Source organism: Hylobates moloch, unplaced genomic scaffold (assembly GCF_009828535.3).
Source record: "Hylobates moloch isolate HMO894 unplaced genomic scaffold, HMol_V3 SCAFFOLD_12, whole genome shotgun sequence".
In the NCBI taxonomy this organism is placed as follows: Eukaryota; Metazoa; Chordata; class Mammalia; order Primates; family Hylobatidae; genus Hylobates; species Hylobates moloch.
In genome coordinates, this window is record NW_026652287.1 from 24760765 (window position 1) to 24787169 (window position 26405).

At 47.4% G+C, this 26405-nt stretch overlaps 1 protein-coding gene across 3 annotated transcripts in view; it reads right to left on the minus strand.

Moving 5' to 3' along the window:
* Window positions 1–26405, minus strand: part of WSCD2 (WSC domain containing 2) — a 124426-nt gene that overhangs the window by 18997 nt on the left and 79024 nt on the right. For 2 of the 3 annotated variants that reach the window (XM_032168787.2, XM_032168788.2), the window contains exons 4-6: window positions 23297–23481; window positions 8564–8685; window positions 4789–4963 (exon numbers count right to left, since the gene is read on the minus strand). In XM_032168787.2, coding sequence (XP_032024678.1) covers window positions 4789–4963; window positions 8564–8685; window positions 23297–23481 — 482 coding nt within the window. The remainder of the gene's footprint in view (window positions 1–4788; window positions 4964–8563; window positions 8686–23296; window positions 23482–26405) is intronic. The other variant, XM_032168789.2, reaches the window with a different exon arrangement.

Sequence of the window (26405 nt, forward strand, 5' to 3'; positions counted from 1 at the left end):
TCTAGCCCTCAGTTTCCTCATCTGTAAAATGGGTTGGGAGGTGGTGAGTACCATTTGGATGTTTTTGATTCTCTGGCTTTTCAGAGCCCGCAGAATGCCATTACCATCAGAGTTAACAGAAAATGCAAGCCCCAGCACCTCCCACTGCAACCCCAGAGGGGGCTAAGAAAGCACAAGATTTTCTTTTGGTTCCCTCAGTTGCAAAGGCAGCTGAGGGAAGGCTCAGAGCAGGGGGTGCTGGAGCAGAAAAGAAGATGAGAGAATCCCAGATCCAGGCCTGGAGGCCCCAGGTCTCAGTGCTGCCTTCTTCTGCCCGGGGCAGATGAGCTCCACCCTTATTTACCATCCAAGGGAAGGCAGGCAAACCTCCCTCACCTCCCATGGCCCCTCATCTCCATCTCTCCCCCTTCTGGGGAAGCCACCCATCCCCTACTCATGTGTGTGGACTCCATTCCCTCCTTCTTCTCCAAGCTCCTTACTCCTTCCAAACCCCAATATTTTTTCTGTCTCAGCTGGCTCAATCACATTAGCACTCAAACAGGAACAAATAGCTCCATCATTTAGAAAGAGCCCTTTCCAGCGACCACCAGCTCCCCTTCACCCCATCACTGCCACATTGCCAGCAGAGTTGTCCACATTCCTTCATGTTTCCTGCCTTCTATCTACTCCTTGGCCCTTGCACTCGGCCTCCTCCCTGTTCACTGCCTTGAACCAGTTATGGACAAGGTCCTCAGTGACTGCCCTATGCTCAATTCAAGAGACAAGCTCACCTCCCATGATTACTCGGGCATGAGGGCAGATCACTCTGCCCTCCTATAGGTAATTCCTTCCCAAGATTTTACCAGGGTCTTTCCTGTTCTGCATTAGCTGCTATTTATTGAAGTCTTACTGTGAGCCTCATTGATTTCACACAAAAGCCCTCTGAAGGAGAAATGTGAAGTCCTAGTTTAAATTCCAATTATTCCACTTACTTGTTGGGTGACATAGGAAAAAAATGATCTATCTGAGCCTCAGTTTGCTCACTTATAAAATGGGACTATTAAGCAGTGATGACAGCCTGAGGTTGTTTAGGAGAATGAAATTCATGAATGAATGCAGTTTAGAGTAAGACAAACATGCTGGAAGTGCCCACAGAATCGATTGTGGTTCCTGGTATTGTTGCTGCTAGCTGGAGGTTCAGCTCTCTTCTCCTGCCTGTTTAATTTTTGTTCTGAGATGATCAGATTTAGGAGAAAATAGACCAAGGGACATCTGTGTCGAAGCCAAGTAAGCTTCAGGGAATGGTTTTCACTGGAATATACTGCAAAAAGGAGCTCAGATACAGGGACTTTCTAGAATATGGTTATGTTTTATATTTTGATAGTGGAGTGGATTACCCAGTTGGCATTAACTAGTACACTTAAAATATGTGCATTCCACTCTATGGAAATGTTACTTCAGAAAAGCTAATATTGAATTATAACCAATGACAACATCCTGAAGTACAATGATGCTTGCAACTTGCTTTGAAATGCACCAAAAATTAGGAAGGATTGAGGGATGGAGAAATGGAGAGATGGACAATAAAGTAAATACAGCAAAAGTTAACGTATGTCACAAAATTCTATGGAATGAGTATATATGTGTTCACTGCATAATTCTTCCGAGTTTTCTGGAGGTTTGACTTTTTTTTTTTTTTTTTCCAGAATAAAATGTTGGGTTGATAGGTTGGGTGGGGCAGAGCAGGTGCCTTAATTTCCCCCCAAAACAGAATTTTCTATTCGAATACTTCCTGAGAGGCCAAGGCCAACCCCAAGGTAAAAGTTGTGGTTTTCAGTGCTATAAAGAAAGTTGATTTGGTTCCTAAGCCCCATACATTAAGCAGCTGTTGGACGCAGTATTATACACAGTTTTGGAATCAGACCGACCTGGGTTTCCATCCAGAACTGTCATGACCTACCTGTGTGACACAGAACAAGGCTTTCCCCTCACTAAGCCTCAGTTTCCTCACCTATAAAACAGGGCTAATAAACCTTACACAATTATGTGGGATAATGAGTGCGAATTTTTCACAATGTATTTTGAGAAGCTAAGTTTGAGAGTGCAGTCTTGGGACCTAGATTGCCTGGGTCTGCATCCCTACACTGCCATGTCTGAGCTATTTGACTTTGGCCAAGTTACTCAGCCTCCCTGTGCCAAGTTACCTCATTTGTAAAATGGTAATAACAGTGCTTATGCAACTGGACTGTTTGGATGATTAGATGATTTAAGGCAGGTAAAAGATTTGACAGAGCCTGGCCCAGAGCAAGTGTTCAATAATTATCCCATAAGGGGCATCAGGGCTTAGCACACAGTAGGTGCTCAATAAATGGCAGCCCTGGTGGGCCAGGCTCTTGGCAGGCTGATGAGCTACATAACTGTCAAACCAGGCCGGGCGTGGTGGCTCACGCTTGTAATCCCAGCACTTTGGGAGGCCGAGGCGGGCGGATCACGAGGTCAGGAGATCGAGACCACAGTGAAACCCCGTCTCTACTAAAAAATACAAAAAAATTAGCCGGGCGTGGTGGCGGGCGCCTGTAGTCCCAGCTACTCGGAGAGGCTGAGGCAGGAGAATGGCGTGAACCCGGGAGGCGGAGCTTGCAGTGAGCCGAGATTGCGCCACTGCACTCCAGCCTGGGCGACAGAGCAAGACTCCGTCTCAAAAAAAAAACAAAACAAAACAAAAACAAAAAACAAAAAAAAAAACTGTCAAACCTCCCCAGTGTGTAGAAACTGCAAGAGTGACATGGAAAAATGGAAGCCCTAGTAATGGCCTGGGGGTAGGGCACTGGGAATGAGCAAACTCATCAGTTAGGGAATTGTTATCTGCTGTTGAAAAGGCTCCAGTGTCTGTTCTGGCCACCTCAAAGCCATTCATGATCACAGGGTAATTAATCTGTGTATGACTTTCCCCTGCAGGCTAAGGCAGCACAGCTCTGCACAGACTAACCAGCACTTCCCCGAAAGCTAACAAAGACCCATCCTTCCCCATCGGATTGTAAATAGGGCCAAGAGCCACATGCTCACTAGGCTCTCAGAAGGACTTGAGCTACCATAGAAACAGCCACAGTTGATCGCCACTGCTACCCCATCAGTCAAACAGGGACAGGCTATTGGTGGGGCTGCCACTAGCTCGCACAGCATTTTTGTGCAAATCAGAAAAAGGTGCCCACTCCTTCCTCTGGACAGATGTTCTGCCATCCAGGGCACACAACATGTGGCTGGCTTTTAGGCACCACTTTTTCTGTTGGCTGTGCCAGTGCAATGCTCAGCCTGCTCTACCACATATGGCAGCTTGGTGACTGGGAAATGAGAAGGAGGAGGTCTAGCCCAGTGGTGTTTTCTTGGCTCTCCAGACTCTGGGGAGTGTCACTGGAGCATGGGCAAAGGTTTCTAGCAGGGGCTTTGGAGTCAGACTCCTGAAAACAAATTGTTTTGTAGATGTATAACTGTGGCCAGTTCCCAATCTCTCTGAATTTTAGTTCTGTCATCTGTAAAGTGGGGATGATACTGCCCTGATCATAGGTTTACTGTGGACTTCACATCACTAAATAAGATGAGGCTTGGCATAAGGACTGGTACATAGTAGATGGTCAATATATTCAGACATTGAGGTGATCCTTCAGGGGCTTCCTTTGGGCTGAGTGTCCTAGCAAGGGATGCCCCCCAATCCCCACCCAAGTGCCACCCTCCCTTCATGATACCTTGGTCAGGAGAAAAGGGTTTTATTGGGAAAGTTTACAAACAGTATGACTTAAGGTAAGTTCCTCAACTGTTCTGAGTCTCAAGCCCCTCCCCCACCCCACAGTAAAGAGGGCATAATTACTGTTCCCAACTCATAGAGAGTTGAGGGGATTCAATGAAAACATGTATATGAAGGATGCAACACTGAGTCTGGCACAGAGTAAGACCTCAAGAAACTCCAAGTGTTGCTGCCTCCTCCTCTTCCTCCTCATCACCATCATCATCATCATCACTTTCATCATCACTATCATCAGCACTATCAGCATCACTCTTATCACTATCATCACCATTATCATCATCACCATCATCATAATCATCACCATCATTATCATCATCATCACCATCATCATCATTATCATCATTGTCATCATCATCATCATCATCACCATCATTATCATCATTGTCATCACCATCATCATAATAATCATCATCATCATCATCATCGTCATCATCATCATCATCACCATCATTATCATCATGTCTGGTAGGCCCAAGGGACAGAAGAGGAGATAACAGTGAGTGTGGATTCCACTAGCAAAGGAAGAAGACTAGAAGTGGAAAGGATGAGTGAGACAGGGAAAGAGAAGAAGGAAGAACTTATAGATAAAATGACAAAATCTTAGAATTGGAAGGAACATTGGAGGCCAACAGTCTACAGCTTCATTTTACAGACGGAAAAACTGAGGCCCAGAAAGGGGAAATGACTTGTCCAGGATAACGCGGTGAATCTGTTTTGCAGCCAGTGGGAGACTCAGTCTCTTTTCTCATTCAGTCTCACTACAGGAGCCACCAAGGGTCCTTGGAGATGAGGGATAGAGATGGGTCATCAGAACGCTTCTCATCCTGGGAACTCCTTCTGTTGCCCATCCAGGAACTCTAAGCCTGGTGGAGTTCATCAGCCCTGCCCTCTGGCTTGCATAGTTTTCTCCTTGCTGCAGGCTGTGTGGGATGGACTGGCAGCGACAAGTCTGGGAGGGAAGCCATTGGGAGTGCATCTGGGGTCCACCGGGGAAGGGCCTAGCTCACCTTGGACTTGTGTCTGATACACAATGAAGTAACTAGGAGTCCCGCAGCTCTCAAACTCCTCCGCGCTGCACTTCTGGGCACAGAGCTGCTCATCCTCTCTGTCATGGAGTGGGAATCGGGTGGTGGGAAACCCACAGTGGCAGGCGGTGCCTGCAAGAGCTGCCAGCGGGTACTCCTGGGGATGGAGTGGGAGAAGAAGAGGAAGAGAGTTGCTAAATCCCTGGACAGCTTCAGACTCCAAATGGAGAACAGGATTTGCATTCCAACCACTGCCTTCTCTGTCAGTCTCCCTCAACTTGAAGGTCCCCAAATTCCATCCACAAACCCTGCTTTTATGATTTTGCCCTATCTGTGCACCTACTGTACTACTGTTTACTTATTTGTTTCCTTTAAGTCGATTCACTTTTTGAAACTTAAATTTCAAAGGATACTTTGTATTGCTACCACTAATAGTACTTGTGGACAAGTAGCACTTCCATACATCTCCATAGTGTAAATGCACATAATATAGAAACAAAACAAGTGATGAACAAAACAACTACCTAGGCACTCTGGCCAACCAAGACTGTGAGCCTGGGGCTGGCTCCATGTTTCCTGCATAGAGAGTAGTTAACGGTGAGAGATGTTGACGCTGAAATACTGAAACGAAGCTTTCTCCTGGAAAGAGAACTGAAAAAGAAATCCCTTTCTCATGGTCATGCAGTACACCACAGTAAATGCCCCCTTGACGAGACGGTGATATGAGACCCATGCTTTGGGAAAAGCTGTCTGAGTCTGCTCTTTTAAGCCAAAGGAGATACTGATACCCCTGTGTTCCCAGAGTCTTTGTTGGGAGAGCTGCTTCTGATTGCTTTATTTGTTCTATTGAACAGCTAAGTGGGGGCAAGATGGACCTGAGATCTGGCGGGCAAGGGTTTGTCTTCTGCCCAATTTACTTCTAAACTGGACCCACCACTTCTAGTTCTTTCTGGTAGCCGGCCCAGGAATAATCAATATGGTAGCAAACCAGGGTCACACCTGTGTGGCTGGATCCAGCCAGCTTTGCCATGGTAGCTTTGGTTTCTTTCCTAAAAGATATTCAATAGGAACTGCGGCGCCTAGCTGAAGCGCAGAAGTGCTGATATACTGGAGGGTCAGCTTGGGCCATGACTGATAACATTTTCTAAATAATGAGAATCCTGGAGCCTCCTCTGACACCCTAAACTTCAGACCCTCTATCACGACACAAGCAGCTCTGTATCCCTGTACACTTGATCCCCTTAGTTTCTCTCCTTTGCCCCCTAAGGAGATCAGAGAAAACAGGAAGAGGGAGGTTTGCAAGGGGACTTCTTGTTCACACATACACACCCTCGCTTCTCTCCAGTCCTGTGTACAGTCTGACACTTTGCTACGCTAGTTTGCCCCATAATCTCACTGCCACATGCCTGTTTGTCCCCCCAATTCCAGGGAATCTGTAGGTTTCCCCAGGGCCCTCTGGAAGTGAGGGAATGCCATGTGGGTGGAGGGATTCCTGCTAAGGGGAGAGAGCTGGACCAAATGATAGCCAAGCCTCCTTTAATCTCATAAATGTCACCTCCCATCTTCTAGAATGCCTCTTAGGAGCACAGCAAGCCCTTAAGAAATGCTTGGTGATTTGAGGTAGCCTGGTCCCTCTTGAATGGCTCTGGGAAGCCTCTCTGGTGGGGTCGCCAGGGTGGCTCAGAAGTTTAAGAGCTTGAATTTGGAGTCAGTCCCCAGTGTGAACTCCAGGTCTGCCACTTGCTTGTGCTGAGAGCTTAAGCAAATGACTTCACCTCTCTGAATCTTGGTTTTCTCATTTGTGAAATGGGACTGAAAATGTCCAACTCATAGACTTGGCCTGAGAAGTAAACCGTGTGATCCATGGTGCAGAGGGCTGCATGGAGGATGTTCTCAGCAAGCAGCCACTGCCGTGATGCTCCAGCCTTTTAGACTCCAGAGAAATGCTTCATGCATTAGAAGCTCAATGAGAGAAATAGCCAAAAAGGATGACTCAGAGCAGATGGGGGCATCCAGGACTCAGGGTGTAGTCTGAGCACCCAGGAGGTGCCACAATGCAGATGTCTAGCGAATGCCTGCATCCTTGAGGATAGAGATTGTATCTTGTTACTTTGCATCCCCAGCACTAAGCAGGAGTCCTGACATACAGTAGTGTCTTATTAAACATTTGCAGATTTGGCTTGATGGTGATATAGGAGCCATGCTTTGGGAAAAGCTTTCTGAATTTGCTCTTTTAAGCCAAAGGAGATCCTGATACCTCTGTGTACTCAGAGTCTTTGTTGGGAGATGTGCTTCTGATTGCTTTATTTGTTCTATCAAACAGCTAAGTGGAGGCAGGATGGACCTGAGATCTGGTGGGCAAGGGTCTGTCTTTTGCCCAATTTGCTTCTAAACTGGACCCACCACCCCTACTTCTCCCTGGTAGCCAGTCCAGGACTAATCTGGTAGCAAACCAGGGTCACACCTGTGTGGCTGGATCCACTAGCCAGTGGATCTGTGTGACTCAGAGCCACTGAGTCTGAGAACAGACTCAGACAGCTTTTCCCAAAGCATGGGTCCCATATCACCATCACACCAAGGGGGCATTTACTGTGGTGTATTGCATGACCGTGAGAAAGGGATTTCTTTTTCAGTTCTCTTTCAAGTCCTGCAGGAGAAAGCTTCATCTCAGTGTTTAAGCATTTATACCTCTCTACCCTCAACTACTCTCTAGAATGAATGAAATGCCCAACCATCTTTTTGTGGTGGAGGAGGGATGGTTCTCCTCTGGACACTTGAGTAATTAGCTCATTTTGAGAAAAAGCTGGAGCTCCTTGGACATCGCTAAGTGCCAGTTATGTGCCCAGTTCTGTGCTGGGGGTATTGAAGAGGGGCACAAAATGTACAAGGCAGAGCCCCTACCCTCCGGGAGTTCACAGCCTGGCTAGGGAGGAAACATAAACAGTCAGACATCTAGCTCCTTAGGCCGAAGAAAGATCATCCAACTCAAGTGCTATCCAGTGCCCAAAGCTCTGGATGACACTGCTGCCTGGCCTCTGCTCGCACACCTCCACCAGTGGGGAATTCCCTGTGTCCCCAGGTGGGACTGTCCTTACCTTTACCTGGTAATTTTTTCATGCTTCTAGGCCCAGTTCAAATGTCACCCCCGATATGGTTTTTCTGTGTCCCCACCCAAATCTCATTTTGAATTGTAGCTCCCACAATCCCCATGTGTCATGGGAAGGACCTGGTGGGAGGTAACTGAATCATGGGGGTGGGTTTTTCCCATGCTGTTCTCATGACAGTGAATAAGTCTCATGAGATCTGACGTCTTTAAAAAGGGCAGTTCTTGTACACACGCTCTCTTGCCTGCTGCCATGTAAGACGTACCTTTGCTTTTCCTTTGCCTTCCACCATGATTGAGAGGCCTCCTCAGCCATGTGAAACTGTGAGTCCATTAAATCTCTTTTTTTCAAATGAATTACCCAATCTGGGATATTTCTTCATAGCAGTATGAAAATGGACTAATAACCGTCATTCCTAAGTATTCATCAATGTTAAAACTCACTTCCTCAAAGGCAGGAAAATCTATTCTGTGTAGCTCCAGCCCCTTAGATCCATGTGAAATGGTCACATCCCTCTCCCATGTCATAGATCCCAGTCAACGACTACATCTATCCCGATTGAGCTGTTGCTTCTCCAGCCAAGCATGTGGTTCCTTCAGCGCTACTGCACGGTTCCCTCCCACTGAGTTCCATGGGGCCCACCTTGTGCTTACCTTCTCAGTGCAGAAGTCCACGCATTTGTCCACAGACATGTTCAGCATGGCAGCTGTCACGGGCAAGGCCAGGGAAAGGTTGTCAGGCCTGCGGAAGCAGCCCCGGAACACTGCACTTCCATCTGAAGAGCCAGAGAGAAGAGGACTAGTCAGATATACAAGGAGTCAGATCTGGTTGGGAAAACCACCTTCTGAAGAAAGCTCAGAGAAGGCAAGAGTCTTGCCCAAGGTCACAGAGCAAGCCAAAGCAGAGATGGAAAGAGTGGCCATGCTTTCTGTTCTTGAACATGTCTGTTCATAGTCAATGAGCTCGATACATCAAAGAATGTTCTCCTCAACCCTGGCCCCTTTGTCAACAACCCAGGTCGCTGAGATGAGATTCTTCCTGGGCCATGCTATCCCCCTTTCTTTGTCAGATTCCCATGCCTCACTTCCTCATTCCCAACCATGGCAATGCCCCATTCACGGAAATGATCAAGTACACGGAGGATTTTTGTGATCTCATCAGGGCTGAGTGTTTGAGGACTGAGCGAAGCAAGGAGTCTGGGGCTGTCCTGTCCTTACTCACTACTAGCAGGGTTCTCCTCTCCCTCTCATTGCCCTGGGCTTTAGGGGAAAAGTCTTGGGCCTCAGAAGTCTGTACCTACCCAGTATTGGGCACTGACAAGCTGCAAGGGACTGACATGTCAGAGGCAATCTCTTTAAGAAAATTTAACCCAGAAATAGTGCAGCTACACAATAAAAAATTTGGAACCCATTGTCAAATCTTCAGTAGAAGTCATCCCTTAAGAAAATATTCAGAGATGTTGTCTTAGGTTGGGGCTACTGAAGCAGAGCCTGAGACAAATGTTTCATTGAAGGTGTGCTCTCAGAGAAAGAAAGTGAGAGGCAGGACCAGACAGAGCTAAGTGAGGATGTGATCTCAGCTGGGTGCCACCTCCATCCTGGTCTCACGGCAGGGATCAGGAGGGGGCTCTGGATGAGAAATTGCACTACAGAGTTGGCACCCCCTTAAGGAAAGGGGGCTGGCTTGCCTTGGCATTGTCTATCCTAGCCTCTAATGTCAGTCAGTTTTTGGCTGTGGGCTGTCCTCCAGGGTGGGGCATAACTTCCTGGGAGGGGCTGCTTGCTCCTGTTGGGCCCAAAGCTATTTTTCAGAGAAGGGGGCAGTTGTGAGCCATTGATCGCCACCAACAGTCACCACAGGAAAGGGGACTTGGGTGGGTGCCTATAGCATCCACTACAGATGTGCGCAAAGATTTATCAATAAGGATGTTCATTGCAGCATTTTAAAAATTAACAAGTGAAGGAGTAGAAACAACCTAGGTGTCTAGCAATGAGATAATTAGGCCAATAATGTCTGAAATGACAACACACAATGGAATTCCATTGAAAGTGGAATTCTATTCACACAATGGAATTCTATTGAAAGTGGAATTCCATTGAAAGGAATGGTGTTAAAGGTTATTTTAGCCAGATGAATATGCGTTTAAGATATAAAGTTAAATAAAAACTGAGAATGTAAAATTCTACAGGTTATAAAATATCAATTTTGTAAAAAATTAATCTCTAGAGAGACATATACCAACATGTTAATAACTGTGATGTCCCTGGACAGTAGGTGTGAAGGATAAATTTTATGTGTCAACTTAGCTAGGCCATGGTGCCCAGTTGTTCGGCGAAACATTGGTCTAGATGTTGCTATGAAGGTATTTTATGTATGTGATTGACACCTACCATCAGTTGACCTTAAGTAGAGGAAATGACCCTTGATAATGTGGGTGAGCCTCATGCAATCAGTTGAGGGCCTTAAAAGCAAACCTAAGGCTTCCTGGAGAAGAAGGAATTCCATCTCAAGATCGCAGCATTAACTGCTGCCTGAGTTTCCAGTCTGCTGGCCTGCCATATGAATTTCGGACTTGCCAGCTCCCACAATTGCGTGAGCCAATTTCCTTAAAATAAATATCTTAATATATCTATCCACATATCCTATTGGTTTTAATCCTGTTGGTTCTGTTTCCCTAGAGAACTCTGACTAATCAAATAGGAATATAGGTAATTTTTATTTCCATCTCTTTGTAAAACTCTTTTCTAACTTTTTTCTACAATGAATATGTATTTTTATGTAATAAAGACAAAAAAAGTGAAGCCAAGGCAGGAGGATTGCTTGAGGCCAGGTGTTGAAAACCAACCTGGCCAACATAGTGAGACCTCCATCTCTAGTAAAAAAAATTTTAAGTGGCCACTGTTAAATCTTTTGAAAGTCTGGTGATACACATTTAAAATTGTGTTATTTCTCAAATTCTGAGTTGTATATACCCTTCCAGAAGCATAGCCATCCACATATAACAAAGGGCATTGTTAACACGGTGTGATCAAAACCATCAGCACAAGAACAGACCCCATTTATTGAATCCCTATTATGTGTCATCTGCTCTGCTGAGCACTTCAGAAACGTCAGCTCATGTCACCTTCTTGAAAATCCTTCAACGTTCATTGTAAACTCTCATTTTACAGATGAGAGAAACAGGGCTTTGAGAGAAGAGGTTACAAGACAAATCTAAGGACCCATCGTTTGCAAAAACTTACTGAGGCTCATCTCAGAAGCAAAGTGTTAGCCCTTGGAAAAAAGCAAAGCAAGTTGTAAAAACCATATGTCTCTCTCTGTAGCGGTGTCTGGGTCTATCTAGAGTGTAAAAGCACTTTTTAGCATACACATATATATTTATATTTATGTGCAGAGAAGAGGATATGGAATAACTCCCTGAGTAGAAGGGTGGGGGAAGGGTGTTTATGAATGATAATTTTATATTTTAGCCATCAAAGACACCCTAGTGATTCTTTCTACCACATGGCGCCTGATAGCCTGAAGTTGCTCATTGCAGTGACAAGCCAAGAAAACTAAGAGGACATTAGGAATTTGGTTAAATGACGAATTTCCAAGGCATCCCCCAGACTCCTGCTGTCTTAGCTTTCTGGGTCTCTGGCTTTATCCTGGTGAGACAGGTGGCAGTGGTAGTGGTGATAGTGTCAGGATGCTGCTGATCTGCTGCGTGGTCCCTCCAGGCCTCAGTTTCCCCAAATATAAATGAGGACTGGGTTAAACTATGCAGTAACTCTCATGCCTACTACCCTGAGAACATTCAAAGAGGTGTGGGAACACCTTTGATGGCTCCAGTGATTTGAGGCCACTGGCACTTGAAAGGCTGGGGCCAGAAATGTGCATGCCTGTTCTGTACAGGACAACCCTTCACCTCCTAAATGAGCACGTGCCACATCCACATGCCACTAGTGCCCCGTAGAGAAACACTGGACAGTCTTCCATCTTGTGGCCTGGGGTGCTGAGAGGGATGCCCTGTAAGGTCACCCAGAGGATGGAGTGCAGTGGTGGGATCTCGGCTCCCTGCAACCTGCGCCTCCTGGGTTCAAGTGATTTTCCTGCCTCATCCTCCTGAGTAGCTGGGATTAAAGATGTGCGCCACCACACCCAGCTCAATTTTTGTATTTTTAGTAGAGATGGGGTTTCACCATGTTGGCCAGGCTGGCTGGAACTCCTGACCTCAAGTGATCTGCTTGTCTCAGCCTCCCAAAGTGCTGGGATTACAGGTGTGAATCACCACACCCGCTGGGGAAGTGGGCATTTGAGCTAAAGATTTACGGCAATGAGACGGGAAGTCCCAAGCACTGTGGATGAACCCTCACTTAACCAGAAAACTCAGTTAGCCGGATGCTTACTCAGGTCATTGGGCAATGAGATGCTGGCTTTCCCTCTCTCTTTCCACTCCACTTGAATTTACTGAGTTCCTGCTGATGCCAGGCTCCATGCTGGGAACTCTGGGTCCATTCAGTCTGTATAGCAGCCATAGGTGATAGATGCTATGAGTACCTCCATCTCACAGATAAGAAAACTGAGGAGGCTGAGGGAGGCTCGCTGGCTTCCAGTGTTACAGAGCTGACAAACAACACAGTGAGATCGAAGCCAGTTTCTCTGTCTCCAAAGCCTGTGCTTCTTCCAATAATAATGATACTATTATGAATAGATGCTTATATTAATATAGTATTGGCAGGGTGCAATGACTCACACCTCTAATCCCAACACTTTAGGAGGCCAAGGCAGGAGGATCCCTTGAGCCCAGGAATTTGAGACGGACTGAGCAACATAGCAAGACCCTATCTCTACAAATATATATATATATATTTTTAATTAGCTATGTGTGGTGGCGCACGCCTGTAGTCCCAGCTACTCAGGAGGCTGATATGGAAGAATTGCTTGAACCCAGGCAGGCGAGGCTGCAATGAGCCATGATCATGCCCCTGCACTCCAGCCTGGTTGACAGAGTGGGACCTTGTCTTTAAAAACAATCATAATATTGTTGTGATCATTATTGCTACCATGTACTGATTGTGTGGTATATGATGGGAAGTAGGCTGAGCTGTTCACACACGTGGTCTCATTGAACTCTCCCATTCACCCTGGTCCTGTGGGGCTTCCCATTTTTACAGATGAGGAAACTCAAGTCTCAGAGGACTGAAACTGCTTGATACAGGTCACCCAGCTTGCAAGAGTTAGTCTGACATCTTTGATATTTATCAAGTGCCAGGCATTGTGTAAACGCTTGATATATCTTATCCGATGGAACCCTCCTAACCCTTAGCAGGAATATCTCATTCTCTCCATTATAAAGAAGAGAAAACAGGTGCAGAGGGGAAGTGACTTGCCCAAGGCCACACAGCTGACAAGTGGCAGTATCTGGATTCCATCTAGGAATGTCTGAACTCCAAGTCTGTACAGTCCTGGGCTGTCCCTTTTTAAAAAGCCACCCCTGGCTTTAGCATTTCACAACAGTGGGACATTGATTTTCTCTCTCCCACCCTTCATGTCCACTCTGCTTTTCACCACAAATCATTCAGAAAGTCAAGGCTGTCACTCTGAGGTCGCCTGACACTGGAGTCTGATTATTCTTTAAGCATCCTCAAATGTCCAGATCTTGACCCTGGGTCTCTAGAACCAACTTCAAATTGTTAACCTGCCTCTTCCCCACCAGGATCCTATTTGAGGGACCATCATGAAATCCTAGAGCTTGGAGGGTTGCTACAGACAGTATTTTGGGGGTTGGGGCCAACGGAGGCCCCTTTAGGGCTGGGGCAGTCCTGGGTACCCTTGGAGGGATCCCAAGCCCACCAGCTCTTATCCTCTAATGTGGGTCCTTTCTTGAGTCCTGTTCCACTACCCTGGTGGGGTCTGAGGCCCCCAACACAGCAGTGTGTTGAGAAGACGCAGTCGTGTCTGAAGAAGTGAGTGGTGTTTGTGCACGTGTGTGTGTGCGCGCATTAATGGGGGCAGGAGAGGCTGTGTGAGGGCAGTTGTGGGTCTGGCTGCACTGAGATTGTTTGGGCAGTGGGACGTGACACCGAATGTGTGTCTGTTGCTTTGCACACAGTGCACATCTGTGTATGAAAGGGTGTGAGTGGTGATGTGTGCATCCCATGTGTATGTGTGACTGTGCTCATGCCAGTGTGAGTGCAGATCCCCCTGTCTGGGCATGTGGATGCCGACCTCTGAGAATGCAAATGTGATCCTGCGGACCGTGCTCATCTGCACATAGTGGGTCTGTCTATGGGGGAACATATGAGTCTCTGGCCCTGTGCATTTGACTTTGCGCTTCTGTAGATAACTTGTGTGGCTGTGCATCAAATCAACCTCTAGGAGGGCAAGTCTTACCATAAGGTGTTTGTGCATGTGGAGACAATAACCCCACGGGCTCTCTCTGGGTTGCCCGGCAACCAGCTGGCTGAGAAGAGGGCTCCTCTTCTAGTAGAGGATGAGGCTGGGCTTCAGCCAGTCCTTCATGAGCCCAGCTCAATGCCACCAGGGGTTTGACATTTCCCGACCATCCCCCCAACAGCTGGCACCTAGGTTCAGATAAAAATACTTATTTCCCCCGTGCAAGGGGAAATGCACCATAAGAAGAGAGAATAACTTGATGGGTAGGTCCCTCTGATGGGGTCCAGCCCAGGTGGAGTCTTTTCTCAGGATGCCAAGAGCACTGGGGACCCTTGCACCTGGTGCCCACAGCCAGGGATACTGCTGGTGTCTGTCCCGGTTGTTTGCATCACAGTGGACCTCATATACAAGTCATCTCTGTATGGTAGTGTGCATGTCTGACTGTGGGCATGTGAAAGCTGAAGCAAGCCCAGGGTGGTCTTTGGGATCCTTCACCCTCAGAAGTCACCCTTGCATCCTCTAAGAGCATGGCCCCAAATAATTGAAGGAACTGGGGCATCACTCAGGGCCTGTGGGTGGCACACATGCAACTTCCTCTAGGCTTCCTTGGCCAAGCACTCTGCCCTCTCCCCTGCCCCCAAGCTGGGCACCCATCTTTTGGGCTCAGTCCACTGATGGGTCACATTGACATGCATCTCCAGATGAGCCTCAGGGGACCCACCCTGGCCCAGAGCCCCAGGAGAGGCCTTCCATCCTGGCACCACACCAGAGAGCCATGGCATTTCCCTGGACTGACAGGCTCGGGATGAGCCATCTTGGCTGAGGAACAGAAGACTCAGCGACTAGGAAACACGAGTTCTAATCCCGACTCTGTTTCTCCTCTCTGGAACTCAGCACCTTCAGCTGTAAAATGGGGAACTCTCCTTCACATGGCACCCACTGGCACTTCTGCCCTTCCTTGTCTTTGACCATGGGCAAGTTCCCTCTCATTTCAGAGCCTCAATGTTCTCATCTCTAAAATGGGGGCATAAATATTGGGCGGGTCATTCAGAGATGGGCATGGATAAACTTTGTGAGCTGCAGGTACTACAGAGGGGGCAGTCAAAGGTCTGTCTCCTTGCCAGCTGTCCTTAGACTGAAAAGAAGGGGAGAGCCATGTGGAATCCCTAGGCTGGCATTTCTCCATGTGATTTCTTCCAGCCGGCCTAGATATTAGGAGGCCAGAGTAGGAAGAGGAAGGAAGTCTTTGTAGATCCAGCTCTGCAGAGACTGGCCTCCCTTTGACATTTAAGCACCTGCTAATGAGTCCCTGACTCTCCCAGCTTAGAGAGGAGGGCTAAACTGAATGCTCTGAATACCAAGTAAGGTAAAATTTTTAGAGGACTTAAAGGGCCCGAGATGGATTAGAAGCTACTGCTGTGCACCTCTTTGGGCAAGATGTGTTCTGGGGGTGCGGTGAGGGGGATAACAGTTTGGGAAGTCAGTTCCAGGAACAGCTAATCTCCTGGGTGGCAGGCATTCCTGAAGTCTGGCCTATTCTACTTTGTGAGGAAACTGTGTGAAGTCACAGAGGGCTTCCTGATGTCTGGCAGAAAGGTTGGAGAGCCTTCCAAGCCAGGAAGGGAAGGATTTAGCTCGACACCCAGGGACCTGGGGAGCTCTCTGGAGGCCATCTCTCTCTGCAGGTGGCTCTCCACTGTCTTGATGATCTGGACACAGAATACACATGGTAGCCAAGACATTTAATCTCCCCACTTCCCTCATTTCCTGCATCTGTAATATGGGTCACCTGGCCCTCCCCTTCAGTGGGTGAGAGGCTCTTTCATCTCTTATGTCTGCAAATGAAAGGGAAGTGGCTAGGGAATCCCTTGGCTTCCCTGACACTGTCCTGTGGTATAAAGAATTCTGGATTTCCATAGCAGTGAAAAGATGCTTTCTTGTTTGCAAAAGGCTCTGGTGTCCCGAGGAGAGGGCCTTGGCTTTAAGGCAGACAGACCTGGGTCAGCTGCTTACTTAGCTGTGTGCCATTGGGCAGGCGTCTTCACTTTGCTGAACCTCAGTTTTTCTCATCTGTACATGAGGATTGTCGTATCCACCCTGCACAGCTGGGGCGAAAGTCTATGCGACGGCATTTACAACAGTGTCTGAGGTATAACAAGTACTCAAACCATGACACTTCCTCTTCCTTTCATCACTTGCCCATAATATGTGGAAGGTGGCTAGATCCCATGCACTGTTTGCTGTCAGTGGTCCATTAATATGCCTGCTCTTGGCATTTGCCATTCCATTATTGGCTGATAGTGACCATCACTCTGCCTTAGGGCCTGTGAGGGACAGGCTGGGCCTGCCAGGGAGTTAATTTCCCCAGGAGCCACCCTCAGCCAATGATGGATGACAGTTGGAGGAAAAAAAAAATATAGCAACTTTCTGCTCCTCAGGTGGAACACGTCTGAGATTTGTTCAATACCATCCCCCAGAGCTCTCCAGTGGGGTTAAGCTTCCGTTGTCCTCACTAGAGACCTGCTTTGTCAGGGACCCTGTATTAGCTTTCTTCCCCATCTAACCTTTCTAGTCCCCTGTGGGTGCATCTTGGCAACACTTTCCATGTAGCCAAGGTTCACATCCCTGTATCGGGGGAACCCAACTTAAAACATCTTGGATCTTTGAGCACTTTTAATTACAAGGAAAATCCTTCACAGATTTCAGGGCCACTGCTTTTCACAGCTCATAGTATATGTGAATGGTACTCCCCGGAGTCATGAATGACAACAGCAGTAGCCCTGGATGGCATCTTCCTAATGATCAACCCTTTCTAAATAATAACAATGATGGCAGCAATAACAGCTGTTTACTCTATGTCATTAGTGCTAAGTATGTTGTGTGTATTATATCTCAGTTAATCCTCATAACAACCTATGAGGTGAACAATATTATTATCCTATTTTATAGGCAGAGACCCTGAAACTTAGCAAGATTCAATTACTTTTCCAGGTCACACAGCTGGTAGGCAGCAGAGCTGGGATTTGACCCCAATCTTGTTTGACATCACATCCTAGTTTCCCATCTCTACTGTCCCGAAGAAGGTCTGCCCAATTTTAACAAGTTGGGCTCCATAGACTCCCATGCCAGCTACCTGAATTTTCCAGAAATCCTCTCAGGCCCCACAGTGGGAGTCCAAGGATTGCAAAAGCCCATGTCCCACATTCTGACAATGTCAGCTCTGCATTGCCAGGCTAGCTGGGATGGTACATGACCTCAGCAGCTTGGGCTTTTTACTAGCAAGAAGCAAGCAGAGCAACTGTTCATCAACTCCCTTTGCTGGGGGCAGACGACGAACAGCCCGGAACCAGCTGCAAGTGTCTCTGAAGTCCTATCATCTCTTTGTTCTGGAGCTTCACAAAAATGAGGTAAATGTCACCAGGCATCAGCTTAGAGGCAGCCGTGGAAGAGTTCTCCTCGGTTTGAAAGAAGCCACCACCCCCTGGGTAATTAGGCCAAGCTCCACTGCATTAAAGATGCTGGTGAGGAGGAAAGGCAGTGAGCTGGAAGCTGTTAATGGCTACCTAGCTACCTATAATCAGAGAGAGATCGAATTACACTAAGAGCCTAACTGTCCAAAGAGAATTCAAGCCAGCTATTTTTAGACATTACCAAAGGCTCCTGTGGGCTGTTGGAAATTCAAATCGCTTGAATTGGGTGCTTCTCAGAGTGAATTGGGGAGTTTCCATTAGGAAAAAGCTACTCTGTAACAGGCACTGTGCTAGGTGCTTTCTAGTCTTTACCTCACTCGGTGGCCACAGAAATTGTGAAAGATTGGGATGGTTTTCATTTTATAGATGAAGCACCAGACGCCTAGAAAGAACGAGTGGCTTGGCCAAAGTCAATACAGCCATCAAGTGACAGAGTTGGGATAGAAGCTTTATGCCTGATTCCAAAACCTGCATTGCTCCCAATATTTTCCTGCCCAATGACCTAGATTTTGCTTAGGGGAGAAGAGCAAACCAATTCTCTCCCATCATGATGCAGAAGAAGAAATATTTTCTATCATTCCCTTGGCCCTACAGAGAAGAGCTCATGGGGTCCCGTATGAATTACGAAATTCAGGGCTCCCAGACCTACAGCAAAGGGAGGTAGAAGAAGCCTCCAGGTCTAGCAAAGAAGGAACTAGACGTGGTCCATTCCAGCAAATGTGACTGTCCCCTAATCATCTGAGGGTTCCCCTCAGTAAAAGTAGTTGGAATGGAGTATCAGTGAACATAAAGCAAAGCACTGCACAAAATTCTCCTAACTTTTGAGTTACAAAAGTTTTTGAGAGACAAAAAATTGCCAGAATTAACAACAGTACACGAAAACCACCATGTAAATTGCGAACCATAAATAAGGTATCTATTTTTTTCAGTGATAGTGTAAGCTTCATAATGTCTTCACTAAACTAGGAAGGAAAAAACAAAAGGAAAAAAGTACAGATCCCTGGGAGAGGCTGGTTTGCCATCATTGGGGTTTTAGGCAGTGCAGTGGTCAGCACCATGGACAGCCACCCTCGGCACTAAAGAGCCCCGCTCTGATGAACTTTGCAATCCAAATCCTGCAAGAATCTTTCAGGCAAATGAAATTTCTTGCAACATCCCATAAAGCCATAATGTTCTCAAATCACCAGCAGGTCTCTACCCCTGGGAGGAGAGCTACACTTGCCGACACATTTAGCAAACTACTGTGAAAAATGTAATCTGACCAAGAAAGAAGTCCATTTCTCAGTTCTTTTGTAACAAGGGCAAAGAGTCCACGTGCCTGAGAGTCTGTGTCAAGGCAGAATAGCAGGGTGCCTGCAGACATTTGCTCTGCTAACCTTTTAATGCGCTCACTATTATGGGAGCATTCCATCACCTCACCTCAGAAACACGTAGGCTGGCACCCTGTGCGAGGCAGATGCCCCACCAGAATGGTCCTTGGGAGATAACAAGCTTCCTTTAGATCTCTCCAATCATTAAGCCTTCTGTGCCACTGCTTAGGAAAACACAATTAGGACACAGTGTTAATACCAACTAATGACTCTACAAATGAAATCTGGTTTCTGCCATAGCTGTTTGCTGGAGGGTTCACTCATTTCTCTTGCCTGATGTAATACATGCCAGAGTTGTGTGCCAGTGACTTGGAAGGCATCCCTTTCTGACTTCTCTGTGTACAAAGCAAATTCTAGGCATAATCCTAGGCAATCGAAGGCGCCACTGAGTCAGAGCAAAGACATTGCAGATTTCACATTGCATAGAGTCTGGAAACAAGGTGGAAGGAGGGATCAGGGGTCAGGGAAGGGAGGAGATGAGCTGGAGCCAAGGAGTTCCCCTAAAAGAGAGAAGATGGTGTTCTGAACCAAATTCCGGGGTCAGGGTGTCTACAACACTGTAGCAAGCGGGTATCCTAACTGGGATTCACAGACCTGGGTTCAAGCCCATGCTCAGTCCCTAAGAGGCACAGTAGCCTTGGAAAAACCATGCTTGCCAGTCATTTCCTGCAATAGGCACCAGGCTTTTGTGCACTCTTTTATTTGCCTAATTCCTCTCCCACTGCTTGGTGATTTGTCTTGAGTCTGGGTATCCTCCTCTTCTCCGCCAGGCAACAACCTTTCAAGGCTCTCGTCAAATGTCCCCTCCTTTATTGAGCTGCCCCCTCCTTTAGGGAGCCTCCCCCAGTGCTGTTCAATTTAGCCATTTCTATTCTCTGAGCCACAGTTTCTACAAATGTAAAATGCAGACATCAGTGAGAAAGGTGCTTCCAACATAGCATTCAACACATGACCTTTGCTGACTCTGGACTTTTGATCATGAATTAGAACACATGGCTGTCCCTTTCACCTGGAATCCTCTTAGAATGAGATTCAGCTCAAAAGTTGCTCCCTTGGCTCTTGAACACAGAGCCCCAACAGCCCTCTGGGTCTCTGGTTCAACCAATCCTACTTGTATTGGGTCTGCACAAAATTATCGTTTTAACTCATGGTTGAACCATTTTCATTAGTATCAGGTCTGTTGCCCCATGAGATGGAAAGCTCCTTGAGTTCAGGCACTGTGCTTTACGGACCACTGAGCCTCTCTATACCTCATCCACAGAGGAGCTCATCAAGTGTTTTGGTTCAATGAATGGTCCCTGCACTCTCTTTGTATACCATGTTGCCAACTGGATTTGAAACACTGTCAGCCATCTCTCTTCTTGTCCAAGCTGCCTCCCTTCTAAGTCTCAGCCTTAGTAGCCTCGAGGTTAATAAGGCTTAGATTTTCTTTTAGGGTCTCCAGCTGAAGGTGCTCAAGCTTCAAACCTTATACAGTGATGATTTGGAACAACGGTGATGGACTTTAGAGAATCCAGGACTCCACTCTCAGTAGAAATAAGTGTGTTTCTTCCTCTTGGACATAATACAAAAATGCTATTCTCAGATGGTACAAAGCACCACCCAAATAATTGTGCCACACAGAAGGGGGCAGGTGAGGGGTGCAGCAGCGTTCCTGCCAGCAGCCCCCCAGCTCACCCATGGTCAATGAAAGTGTTTTATATAATACAAGGTGATCACAGCAGTGTGTGTGTGTGTGTGTGTGTGTGTGTGTCTGAATGTGTGTGTGTGTGTGTGAGAGAGAGAGAGAGAAATGGGGGTGGAGAGACAGAGGAAGAGAGAGGGAGGAAGGTGGGGGAGAGAAAGAGGAAGAGAGAGGTGGGGAGAAGGAGAGGGGAGAGAGGAGAGAAAGAGATATTGAGAGAGAGTGTGTCCAGGTTATTCAGCCAACCTGAACGTTAACCAAAAGGAGGTCTGGCTAGTGTCTGGCTAATGACATACACAGTCCAATTCTTGTTACCTATCTCAGCTTCATCCACTAGGATGTGTTACTGGCAGCAGCTTTCCCTCTAAATATCCCTGACTTTCAGGTCATCTCTTCAGATGGTCCAAATGTTGCTATCAAAATGACATAAATATTGACATAAAGGCGAGCAGCTGTAAAGGTGATAAATCTGCCACTAAGTTAAAAACTCATAATATTAGCAGCCAAACCAGAAAGCCACTCTGTGGACATTCTCTGGCCTGGATTTCACATGCTACCTCTGTCCTCTGCCCTCTGCCCTCCTAGGCCTTCATACCTGAACTGAGGTGACTATGGGGAGGTGGAAGTTGCAGTTCATTTGGAAAAACCAGCCAGTTTGCAAATTGACCGCATGCTTGACCCTATTGCACAGCAAAGCTTGAATGGAGCTTCAAAAATATGGGATTTGAGGCTGGATGTGGTGGCATATGCCTGTAATTTCAGCACTTTGGGAGCCTGAGGTGGGTGGATCACGAGGTCAGGAGTTTGAGACCAGCCTGGCCAACACAGTGAAACTCTGTCTCTACTAAAAATACAAAAAAAATTAGCCAGGCGTGGTGGCGGGAAACTGTAATCCCAGCTACTTGGGAGGCTGAGGCAGGAGAATTGCTTGAACCCAGGATGCAGGGGTTGCAATGAGCTGAGATGACACCACTGCATTCCAGCCTGGGCAACAGTGTGAGGCTCTGTCTCAAAATATATATATGTGTGTGTGTATATATATATACACATATATGTGTGTGTATATATATACACATATATGTGTGTGTGTATATATATATATACACATATATGTGTATATATATATATATACACACACATATATGTATTTGGGATTTGAAACACTGAACACATTTTCAAGCAAACAAACAATGAGTTTCTATAAATGATGAAATTCACATAGAAGAGGCCCTTCTCTGCAAACAGACTAGCTGTTATCTTTCTGCTAAAGCTATCTGGGTGGGCAGGACTACATTCTGGACGAGATCCAGAGAGGCTCAAAATGTGGTCTGTGGACCAGCATCCTGGCATCACCTGGGAGCTCTTTAGAAATGCGGCATCTCACTGGACCTGCTGAGTTGGAATCTGCATTTTAACAAGATCTCCCAGGGGAACTCTCAGACACATGCAAATCTGGGAAGCACTGGCCAGAGGGCTAGAGAAGCAGCTGTGGATTTCTGCCTCTGTCCTTGGACTGTGTGGGGGGGTAACCCCCAGAAAGGTCAGCACCCCCCATCTTTTATCAAGCCCATTAACTCTTCTCATAGGTCTTAAGGTCATCTGGAATTAGGCTGTGTGACCTTGGACTGGTTGGGGGTAATGAACAACAGTAATTACCTGAAAAGGCTGTAGGGAAGGTAAATGAAATCAGGTCTGTAATTGGCTTAGGACAGTGCCTGGCATACAGCAGATTATTGATAAATAGTTACTAGCTGTTATTAAACATTCCCCCCCAGTCCCCAGGAGGGGACAATGATGGGACAGTGCCCTCAGACAAGCAGCCAGCTCCTGTCCTCTTATTCACTCCCTCCTTCTGTTGGTTTGGAAATCAGAGAGATTTTCCAACAAGACTCAAACCAGAAGCTTGAACAAGCCAGGATGAATTCTGTCTTTGAAAGCATCAAGGACTCCAGAGTCGGTTTAAATTCTCTGCTGCTTACAAGCTTTGTGACATTGAGACTCAGTTTCCTCATCTGTAAAATGGGAATAAGTAAATAATAGTCTATGTCAAGGGTCATTGTGAAGATTAGATGTGCTATTCTATATGAGGCATGGAGAAAAGGACAAAGTGTTTGCTATTGTCATTACCACCATCTTCATCATTAGAGACAATCTGCTCTGAGAAAATCAGGATGGGAAGGCGAGGCTCAGGCTCCAACTCAGTTTCAGAAGGAGGAAGACTGGTGAGAATGAGGGATGCAGCTGGAACCAGAGGCAGCTCAGAGTGGGAGGGAGAGAAAAGCGCATGCAGGACCATTCAAAGGAGCTGGGGCAAAGGGTTCTGTGAGGGACTGGGAGAGGCGAGGCTGGGGCAGGACGGTGGTGGCCTTGGAGTGATGGGGAGCCATGGAGGGTACAGGGCAGACATGTGGGACTCTTTACTCTGGTGGGAAGGGCTGCAGCCGAGGGAAGAGCAGCAGAGAGGGGCAGGGCAGACTCACGTACACCTGCGGGCCGACTCCTGGGCCAGCTGCAGCCGGTAGACAGAGAGGCGGTTGGCGCCGCCGCACACGCTGCCTCGCTCGCCCTTGCACTCCATGTCGCACTCTGCCTCGCTCATGTTCGTCGCCTGGATCTTGTGGCCGCAGTAGCACTCGGCGCCGAACTCCAGCCCGGCATACAGGTAACCCCTGGGGGAGGCTGCTGTCAAGCAGGGTAGCTGCCACCATGGAGACCCCAAGGCAGGGAGACTCAACGTGGAGACCTGGGGGATGGGAGCGCTCTGGGGACCAGGAGATCCCAGGGGAAATAGGGAGACTGCTGATGGGAGGTTGGGGCCACTGGGAGACCCCAGGGGACAGGAGAGACCTCAGGGGACAGGAGACTCACCCATTGTGGAGACCTGGGAGATGGGGGCCTTCGGGAGACAGGGGGACCCCAAAGAAATGAGATTAGGGAGGTAGCACACAGGAAGACCCTGGAAAGAGTGTGGGGAGACCCTGAGGTAGGCAGGGAGACTCCACGAGATCTGTGAGACAGGCATGCTCCATAGGGCAGGGGGATCTGGGTCTGGGATAGGGAGACCCTAAGAGGAGTCAGGGAGGCTACAGAGTTAGCCTTGCAGTGGGGCAGCGTGGAAGCAGGAAAGCCAAGAAGGAATACAGGGAGGCCCCTACAGGACAGGGAGACCCAGGGAGGCAACAGGAACACCCAGAGACCATCCACCTGCCTTCATCGTCACCCTTCTACACCTACTCACATAGACACACCATGTCCATATTCACACTCACCTGTACACACCCACACATGGTACGCCTGTCACACACACACACCCCGGATCCTGTGGTCTCCCCTACCCCACTCTCTTTCTTGCTCTTTCCTGTCTGGAAACCTGAGACATTCATCTCTCCAGAGTCCAGCTTCTTTATTCTTGGAAATATCACCAGGAATGGTGCTTCCTTGTCCCTTGAGAGGAGCTAGGGTGAGGGGAAGAGGCGCAGGGAGCTCATGAGGGAGGTAGGGACTCTCACATCCCTTTGGGAGAGGACAAAAATGAGCTCACATATTCACCAAAGAAAAATTCCTAAAAATAAAAATCCAGGCACTGCAAGGTTTTCAAGTTTTTTTGAAATTTTTCATAGTGATGGAATCCTTTCCTAAAAAGGACTCTTAGTGGCTACCCCACTTTGTAAACAAATGAAAAGAGTATTGCTTGCTCTGGCTCCGGGAGTAGGAAGGACAAAACCTGAGATGGAGGAAAACTGAGGTTCAGGGAAATCCATAAAAGAGGCTTCAGGGAGCACTTTTGCTCTTGTTCTCTAGAATATAATATCTTTAGACACCCTCATCACTTTTGAAATGATATCAGTGATTTTTAATGTGGTTTGTAAATTGCTTTTGTTCTTGTTCTCTAGAATATAATATCCAGGAGGGCAGTGACCCTGTGGGTCTTGCCCACCTATCCCTGGACAATGCCTGGCATATGAGAGATGATTAATACACATTCATGGAATGAATGTAAACCCCTTCCCTGATAGACACCCTGCAGTGGCTCCCCATTGCCTTCCTGGTCAAATCTGGATGCTTTAGTTAGCTTTCAAGTCACCATTTCACTGGGCTTTGGACACCTCTGTGGCTTCCCCTCCTGACACTCCCTTTGTACCCTCTGTGCACTCCCATGCTGCCTATCTGAGCACTCTGAGTGTTTCAGTGTATTTCAGGAGTCCTGGCCTTTGAGCATGCTGTTATTTCTGCCCTACCTAGAAAACTCCTACTCATCCTTCAAAACCCAGCTTATGGTCTCACCGTGATAACTCCTCCTAAACCCTCCACATGGAGCCCTCCATCACTTCCATCTTCTTGACTTTCCTGCACCTTGCAAAGCACATCCACCCCAGCACCCATTATACTTGATTTCCTCATCTGTGGAATGTGGCTCATAACATTCCTGCCTCACAGGGGTCTTGTGAAGTTAAAGAGTTAATATTTGCAAAATGCTCAGACAGTGCCTGGCACAGAACAAACGCTTTTTAACTGTTGTAGGCTGTTGTTATTCTATTGCCCAAGCCTATTGTTCTTGCCTCTATCTCCCCAACCAGATGGGAAGCCCCCCTGAGGACAGGGCTGTGGATGGCTCATCTCTTCATCTCCAGCACCTGGAATCAGGTCCAGCACCCATGGGCAGTCAACAAATATTTGCTGAACCAAATTGAATTACATGAGTAGTTCTGACTCATCTTGGCTGTCACCTTCTCTGAAAAGTATTTCCTTTCACCCCAGGCAGTTTAGACCTTGTCTGCATGTCAAACTGCCTGCAATTCTTCCATCTCAACCCCTATCTGACTATGTTATCCCTCTCTGTTTACATGTTTGTCTCCCCTTGCAGGCTGTGAGCTTGTTAAGGCCAGGGGCTGTGTGGACTCCACCTCTGTTTCCCCCGCCCCCCTGCACCCAAGTTTGACAGATAAGTTAGTGATTTCATATTATCAAGGACTTGGAATCCTTTTCAAATTGGAGAGGGTCCTGGGCTCAGGATTTTAACAGTGGGCTCCCCAGGCAGCTGATATTAAAGGGGGTAGTGTTTCCTAATCAAGAACAGCAGGGGCCGGGTTTGGTGGCTTACGCCTGTAATCCCAGCACTTTGGGAAGCCGAGGCGGGCGGATCACGAGGTCAGGAGATCGAGACCATCCTGACCAATATGGTGAAACCCTGTCTCTACTAAATATACCCCCCCCCAAAAAAAAAAAAGCCAGGCATGGTGGCATGCGCCTGTAGTCCCAGCTACTCAGGAGGCTGAGGCAGGAGAATTGCTTGAACCTGGGAGGCAGAGGTTGCAGTGAGCCGAGATTATGCCACTGCACTCCAGCCTGGGTGACAGAGCAAGACTCCATCTCAAAAAAATAAAAAATAAAAAACAAAAAATAAAGAACAGCAGGAAGTCTCTCGGTGGTCACCCACTTGCCCATTTCCACACCAGGCATGCAGCTGAGGTTGGCAGAGCTTGTGACTGTCAGAGACAGCCGCCTGGAGCCTGAAGGTGAGCATATTAGAGCCTCTTCCTGAGCTACTACAAGATCAAGGGGCCCAAGAAACAAGGAGAGAAGCTCAGCTCAG